Source organism: Lipotes vexillifer, unplaced genomic scaffold (genome assembly GCF_000442215.2).
Source record: "Lipotes vexillifer unplaced genomic scaffold, Lipotes_vexillifer_v1.1 scaffold1048, whole genome shotgun sequence".
Lineage (NCBI taxonomy): Eukaryota > Metazoa > Chordata > Mammalia > Artiodactyla > Lipotidae > Lipotes > Lipotes vexillifer.
This window is the reverse complement of record NW_006785351.1, coordinates 741644-750093: the sequence shown is the minus strand read 5'-3', so window position 1 is coordinate 750093 and position 8450 is coordinate 741644. Positions and strand designations below refer to the sequence as shown.

The window sequence follows — 8450 nt, the reverse complement described above, 5'->3', positions numbered from 1 at the left end:
GGGAAAGAGGCAGAGAGGGAAGAAACTTTTAAGATGTGGAAGTGAGTGGAGACACTGATGTCTGCTGAGTGTAGAGGGAGGGCTCAGGGGCTCCCACGAGGTTGAAGAGTTGGGCAGAGTGAGATTCCAGAGGCCTTGTAAGCCATGGTAATGTGTTTGGAACTGGACTGTAATTGGCAGTGGCAAAAACTAGTAAGTTTACATGGATATCACCTAATTGGATCTCCAGATTCTTCCAGGAAAAGGGAGGCCAGGCTAAGACACACGCTGCCCTGTGGGACAGACACCCTGGGAAGGCATTCCATGCTTCACCTGGGCAGTTTTAATTTCTCTGGCCTTGTAATAATACCTGCTCTAAAAGGACTCTGAACCTCTGCCATCTCCTCTCTTTTCCCTCTCCCGGGAGGGTGGGTGGGTCTTGGGTGAGTGGAACAAGTATATTCTAGATGCTTTCTTTATGTGACCCACCAAGCCTTAGAGATTCCAGCTTTCCCATTTGACAGATGAGGAAACAAAGGCGAGAGTAGTTCAGTGACTGTGGCAGATGGAATTATTGGTTCCAATCCATCATTCTCTTTAATAGTTTTATGAATCTTTACCCTGTCAGGGCCTCGCAGTACATGCAGTGTATTTCCCCTCCCTGGACTTTGGGTTTCATCTTCTGATTTGATTTAGCCCGTGAAATATTAGCAGCCATGATATGAGCAGAGGTTTGAAATGTGCTTGCATGGTTGAGCATGCCTTCCTGCACTTTTGCCACTGCCAGGAAATTATGCCCCATAGCTGCTGTTTCTCAAGCCTGGACCCCAGCATGAACCACACAGAGCAGACTTGAACCTGGTCTACAGCCTAGAGCTAAGCTCGGCTGAGATCAGCAGATCCCAGGTGACTTGAAGACCTTCAGTGTGAAGCAGAGTCACTTCCATTAACCCAGAGACTTGTGGATGTGTGAATAAGTGTTTCTAGTCATACACCATAGAATTCGGGGGTAATTTGTTATGCAGCATCATCATGGCAATACCTGACTGATAAGAGCTTACTCCAAGCTCACAGAGAAACTTCCTGGAATGCACAGCACTGCTCTGCCATGGGACAAGGGTGCCCTGGTGGCTGGCCCTCTAAAAGGGAAAGCAATGCAGACTGCCACTGCACCCCACTCTCCCACACCCGCCCTGCCCACCGCACGGCACTCACCTGAGTCTGAGGCTGCCGGGCTCACCAGGCTGAGCAGCTCCCTCTCCTTCTCATAGTCCCCTTTGCAGAGCAGCTGCCCCTCCTTCAGGACAAACTCATCGCCCTTCTGGAGCTGCCGCTCACAGACACAACAGCAGAAGCAGCTCAGGTGGTACACGCTCTTCTGGGCCCGCATCACAAACTCGTTGGGTGCGATGGCCTCAAAGCAGCCCCCGCATTTGACAGCAAACAGCCTGGCAGCATGGGAGAAAGCAAAGCAAAGTCGGTGAGAAAGATGGCTGGGTCCCAGGTCTCCTCTCAAGTCAACAGCGAAAGGAACTTCAACAAGAACTGGGACAAAGAGGCTTGGAATGGAATAGGTTTTAAATACAGATGATTTATTCCCTGAGGAGGTTGCACCAGAGAATTCAGTTAAGTTACTCTCTCAAAGCCTTAAGAAAAGCAGGCTGAGAGGTGCTGGAAGAAGGGTGCGCTGAAGCCCAGCGTGTATTTGGTGTGGTCCATGGCACAGTGTTCCCAAAGGATGCCCTACAGACTGGTGCCAGGCAGGCTGCCCAGAATCCCCAGGGGGGTGATTATGTAAACAAAATAACAATAACAAAAAGGTCCAGGCCCACTCCAATCAGCATGCAAAAGGATGGGCCCCAGAATGTGAATTTTTAACAAGCTCCCCAGGGCATTCTGAGGTGTAATCTAGATGAGAGATAAACTGCATCCCAACTTCCCAGCCTGACGTTCAGTGCATTCAGCCCAGCTCTCGGGACTTAACTGTCATCTCATTTCACTTACTTTCAACCAACCATGAAGAGGGTGTCTATCTATGCCAGGCGGATGCAGTAGGCACTAGTGATTATTAAGGTGAATAAAAGAAAATCCCTTCCAGAAATGAGCTCAGGCTAATGGGAGAGACAAACATGTGCAAATAACTAGAGGGTCCCGGGAACACAGAAGAGAGGACAACTGTCAGGGAGTCAGCAGGGGGATTTGCATTTTATTACCCATTCAATAAATCTTGGTCAAACGGAAGACAGGAAGGTGGGCAGGCAGCAGGCCTGAAGGGGTCGGGGAGTGGATTCCCCACAGAAGGAACAGCCTGGGCAAAGGCCTGACGTCCTGCAAGTACATGCTGTGCTGGGAGCATGTGCTGTGTCCTCCACCAGGTGGGAGGCTGGGGGCCTGGAGAAGGGTGACAGGTGAGGCAAGTCATGACTGGATTGCACACTGGGGCTGGACAGCATCTGACAAGCAAGCAGAAGCCTTTGAACAATTTTAACACCCTAAGAGCCTATTTTAGAAAAGGAGCTCTTTGCAATATGAAAGGTGGAGGGGAATTGGGGTTGGAGAGATTGAGTGAGGGAGAACAGCTGAGTGGTGACAAGGGGCGGCACTAAGGCAGCAGCAGGGAAGCCAGACAGGAGGGGACAGATCCGGGGCTTGGAGACTGGGAAGCGTGGGGTCGGCTCCCAGGCTCCTGGCGGCCAGAGCTGGAGGATGGCCGATATGTCACCACACCTGTGCACAAAGTTCCTGATTTCCTACCTCTGGGCCTTGTTATGCCTTGCCGCCCTCCCGCAAAGCCCTTTCTTCTGTTTAATCTACCTGAATACAACACACCCTTCAGGACACAACTGCTCCCACCTTCTCCCTGAATCCTGCCCGGACCTCCCCTACACCCCTCCGGAGTGACCGTACCTCCTCTGAACACTTTCACCATGACCTGTCTGTGCTGGTCACTGGACAGTTATCTGGAGATGCTTCAAGACCCAAGAATAGCCGATCTGGAAGCCTGGGCTCTGCTGCCCGCTCTGCAGACAGCTGTCTGCAAAACCTTGCTGTTGTTAAAGATGTGAGGCCAGACAATCTCTTCCAGCTCCAAAAGTCCCAAGAGCATTACTTCCTAATGCTGACTTAAAATATCTTAATCTTGCCTTATTATTTAATTTTCCCATGTTTATAACTTATCTTGCCAACAGCCTGTATTCCAAGAACTAGGCCTATGGAATATTTATATGCCCTACAACCTCTTGCACATGGTGGGTACTCAATAAAAGTTGATTTGATTTGACCTGTTAACTTCACCCGCTCACCCTCTTCTGAAATAAGATGTGCAAAGAGCCTGGCCTCAGAGCTGACACACAGTAGGTTCCCAGTAAAGGTGGCCCATCTCTTCCCGGTCACCCCAGATCGGTAAGAGCTCAGGGCAGTCTATGAAAGATTAAAATCTAAAGTAGATTTCTCCGTTTCTCTTTCTCTTTTTTAAATTGCCTCATGATAACATAATTGCCTTTGTCAAAGCCCTGGGTATAAGCACAGAGATAACAGACCCTAAAAATATCTCTGGGATTCATTCATTATAGCATTCATTTTTCTATTTCCAAAATAAACAGTTATTTTCTTTTTTAAAGTAGTAGCGCAATAGGGGGGAAATCTCTCTCAAAAACACTGTTTGTCTCCACATACCAGAGGGGTCACTAGACATGGGAAGGTCAGATGGTACAAGGGAGAGGATGGTGACAAGTGGAGACAAAATGGGCAGAGTGAATTCATAAAGCTCCAAACACCCCTCCTCTCATCACAAAGGCAGACACAAGCTGACTCAGAGGATATCAGGGGGCTGAAGACACCCTGCTCTGCTCATGAGCCCTACCTCGGCAGGAGACGAGGAAACATAAATAACCGAAGAGCAATTTTCTATAGACAGGCCATCTGCCACGATGGCCTAAGTGTGGCCAATCCCATCTCAAAAGCTCATTCACACGTTCACTCACTCATTTAGTCTTCATTCATTCTCTCATTGATTCAGAAGCATCCACTGTGCACTACACAAGACACTGTGTCTTAACAGGGAGGTGGGGAGAGAAAGCCCCACCCAGCAACATTCATGTTTATAAACCAGCCTATGTGGAGTGTCTGTTATGTGTCAGGCACTATCGTGGGCACAGATGATACAAAACAAAGTCGGCGTCCTCCATGGAGCTCATATGGTAGTGAGAGAAACAGCAAACAAAGAAACAAACAGATAAATAATGTCTACCCAGAGGGACTGACCTTTGGGAAACAGAATATAAGAATGATACAAAGCAATGTTTCATGAATACAAAACAGAGTGGCCTAAAGCCATGGTCTGTTTATAATATTTAATCACTTCTCAGCTCTAAAGCTGTACTAGTTGATGCCTAAGTCTATACACGTGCACAGTGTGTTTATCTTGGAAGCTTCCTGGATGAAGGAAAGAGTTTTGAGGGTAGAGTGGAAAAGCAGGTAAGGAGGAATTCCCAAGGAGGGAACTGGTACAAGAAAGAGGGAGGCCATTCAAACTCTTTGAGTGAAGGAAGCCAAGGCTTGGAGAAGGGATTGAAGCCGCCTCCCATGAATCTACTAGGGAACAGCCTCCCTGGACAGAGGCCAGCTTGCAGGTGACTCCAGCACAGCTTGGGATGAGAAGTGCATGTGTGGTCTCACTCTTGACCCCGGCCTTGGGCCCCAACACCAATCCTCCCTGCCCTTGGCCATCAGAAGCACATTAGAAACACCCATCCTGATATACCTTCCCTCTGCCTCTCAGCTTCAGAAAGGGGGGTGAGGTTGGGAGACAGTTCAAGGGCTGGTGCGGCTCTTTCACCACTAACAAGGTATGTGACAGCCCCCAAAACGGAACTCCAGGTACCAGCAGCCCTGCCCCTGCCCCCTCCCTTCCCCCAGCTGCCCAGGGTGGTTTTGCTCTCCGTGTCTGAACCTCAGGGCGCCCCAGGCCCTTCAACAACTGCCATTACTCCCCTCCCCCCATGCTGGATGCTGTGCAGCGGACAGAAAACCCACCCAGTTCATCCCTGGCCTGGAGTCCCTAGACACTGTTTGCCAACCTGAGCAAACGAATCAGTACTTTAACAGGAGCCGGTCACAGGCCCTTTGTCCCCAAGCCCTCCTTCCTTCTCCCCTTCCCCAGGAATGAACTGTTAAACAGACTCCAGGCAAATGCTCCCAGGAGTCAACAAGCTCTTGAGAATCCACAGCCGCAGGTGGTGGCATCTGTGCTCGTCTAACTTCTACCCTGCTAGTCTCCTCCTCCCTTCTTAATTCCAACCCCCACTCCAAAAATTCCCCCCAAGTTGGAGAAGGGAGGGCTAGGGTGAGCTCAACAAAGAAAGCCCACCATGTTGACTCAGGAACGGCCAGAGGAAGTGGCAGGATTGTCTGAGCTCAGATCGTGAAATGGTCATGACTGGGCGAGGGGTGGGATATAGACCCAGAAGAGGGGGGCAGTCCCATTTCTCTCCATTCTCTGCACTGGCTGCCCCGTTCTGGGTAAAGACCAGGTTGACCTCACCTTACTGCTCTGGCTCTTGTTACCCTCACTAACCCCAGGGCAACCCAAGGAGAAAAGGCACATGCAGTCCACCACCTGTGTGCCAGATGTGTACACAGCTGTATGGGTACCACTGTGGACCCAGCTGCCGACTACACACTTCCCACAAGTTGTTTTCTCTAAGGCTCAGACAAGCGGAGAAAAGGATTTGTTCAAAAGTCCAGGTTGTAATTAAAACACAGCCTGTCTCTTCCCAATGCCCTGGATGGCGGCCCCCACGGTGACTTTGGCCTCTGAATGCTAATGAGGCCTCTCTCGGGGTTCAGAGTCTGGCAGCCTGCCTGTGCCCTAGAAAGCTAAGCACGTTTCCAGAAATGCCCAGCTTTTCTGGGCATACATAACAACTCTCAACTTTGCCCACTGTTAGAAATTCACCCACCCCTGAAATCTCTTCAAATGATTCTTTATCTCTTTGTTGCATCTGATCCCCTCACCTGTAAAATGGGGATAACAGGATCCAGCTGGGGGAGAAGCGTCCAGAGCCCAAGCTCCCTAATAGCTGAGCACTCTCCGTGGGGCAGGCGTAGGGATGGAGTGCTAAACGAGGCTGCCCTGTCCTCAGGGAGCTCACATTCTCCAGCAGGCAGCAGGCTTTCAGCCAATGACCATAGAAGGGTGTGTTGGCGTATGTAGCAGAGGATTAGCCAGAACGGCCCAAAGCAGAGCCCCATCCACTTGGCTTGGGCTAGAGGTCACCGAATCTTCTTTCTCTTCCTTCCCTCCCTCCTTCTACACCTATTTATTCTCTTCTTCCCTCTGGTCCTTTCCCACTCCCTCTACGAGGCAGAGAAACAGAGGCTGGCTGAAATTCCATTCTATGCCTTGCCTACCTCTCTCCCAGTACAGCCACAAGCTCTAAGATGCACAACTTGTAGTTTTGGTGAGAGAGCCGGAATCGGCAGGCTCTGCCACTTCCAAGCAGTCAGTGTGACTCGGAGCTCATCACTTAATCTTTGGCAGTCTCAGTCTGCTCAGATGGAAGAGGCAATGATGGTGCTGACACTCCTGGATTACTGAGGACTAAATGAAAAGAGGTATAAGGACTTTGTGACCTATAAGGAAGAGCACAATTTTTGGTTCTTTTTATTTGCCCGGCCTCCGTCTTTTGACCTTTGTGGATTTTTTTTTTTTTTACCCCGAAGGTGGCTCTCTGTGCTCCAAAGTTTCCTGAGCCCTACACTGAGAGAACATTTCTTCCTCAGCAGCCGGAGTCCTGCTGACTTCTCCCAGCTTTGACAGTGGCATGACTTCCTCTCCAAAGAGTGTGGCACTGACCCAGGAGATGAACCCGGGGATGCACAGCTGGCAGGGCTGCCACACAGAGCACACGCCTTAGACAAGGCACAACCTCCCACCACAATGTGCCAAGATAATGCAAGGGAAACAGTGTTTCTTGTATTAGGTGCCACGGAGGGTAGCAAAGAAGAAAAGAAAAGGTGACCTGATTCAGGGAAAGCTTCTTTTACCAAGAGGTCTCAGAAAAGCCACCATCTTTCCCTGGGCCTCAGTTTTCTTATCTTTTTTTTTTTTTTTGAGAAGGGGCAGACAGCTTTTTATTTATTATTTATTTATTTATTTATTTATTTATTTATTTATTTTTGCCTGTGTTGGGTCTTCGTTTCTGTGCGAGGGCTTTCTCTAGTTGAGGCGAGCGGGGGCCACTCTTCATCATGGTGCGCGGGCCTCTCACTATCGCAGCCTCCCTTGTTGCAGAGCACAGGCTCCAGACACGCAGGCTCAGTAGTTGTGGCTCGCAGGCTCTAGAGCATAGGCTCAGTAGTTGTGGCTCACGGGCCCAGTTGCTCTGCGGCATGTGGGATCTTCCCAGACCAGGGCTCGAACCCGTGTCCCCTGCATTGGCAGGCAGATTCTCAACCACGGCGCCACCAGGGAAGCCCCAGTTTTCTTATCTTTAATGGAAAAGTACTGCCCTAGATCAGTGTGTTACGTCAAGAATTTAGAGGCTGTGGAAGGGGAGAGTCTTTATTCCACGTACCTCCTTTCAACCAGAGAAGCCTACTCTGCCACACCTAAATCCAGGTCTCCAGATGGTGTTTCAGCATGACAGGGCCTTGCTATGGTAATTCTCCAAACGAGGTATTTTCCAGAACTGTATCATTCACAGATACACCTATATATATGCATGTATATACATATATGGAACAGGTAAGGCCAAATGAGGTTATGTATGAATGGACACACAAACACACAAAACACACATACACACACACCAGCTAAAACCAACAACTCATTCACATAGTCTCTTTCTTCCTATCTGTATGGTACAAATATATACATACTTCCAGAAAGGATTTATATTACATACGTATATAGATATATGTATATATAGATATATTTTATACAAATGTACAAGAAGAAATCAATTTGCTCCTAAGGCGTGTTTGAAACCCATTAGGCGGGATAATTTCTTTTTTCTTTTAAACTAATTTATTTATTTATTTTTGGCTGCATTGGGTCTTCGTTGCTGTACGTGGGCTTTCTCTAGTGGTGGCGAGCAGGGGCTACTCTTTGTTGCAGTGCGCAGGCTTCTCATTGCGGTGGCTTCTCTTGTTGCGGAGGATGGGCTCTAGGGTGCGCGGGCTTCAGTAGTTGTGGTGCGTGGGCTCAGTAGTTGTGGCTTGCAGGCTCTAGAGTGCAGGCTCAGTAGTTGTGCACACGGGCTTAGTTGCGCCGCAGCATGTGGGATCTTCCTGGACCAGGGCTCGAACCAGTGTCCCGTGCATTGGCAGGTGGATTCTTAACCACTGCGCCACCAGGGAAGCCCATAGGCTGCATACTTTTAAAATTAACTCCCATTTTTATGATTCATGCTTTTATTATGGGGTTGGGGATACTGCTCTGTAGCTAAGGAGATAGGAATGTTTCCAAA

At 49.2% G+C, this 8450-nt stretch overlaps 1 protein-coding gene across 2 annotated transcripts in view; it reads right to left on the bottom strand.

Moving 5' to 3' along the window:
• Window positions 1–8450, bottom strand: part of LMX1A (LIM homeobox transcription factor 1 alpha) — a 155788-nt gene that overhangs the window by 47475 nt on the left and 99863 nt on the right. For both annotated transcript variants that reach the window (XM_007457396.1, XM_007457397.1), the window contains exon 4: window positions 1195–1427. In XM_007457396.1, the coding sequence (XP_007457458.1) occupies window positions 1195–1427 (233 nt within the window). The remainder of the gene's footprint in view (window positions 1–1194; window positions 1428–8450) is intronic.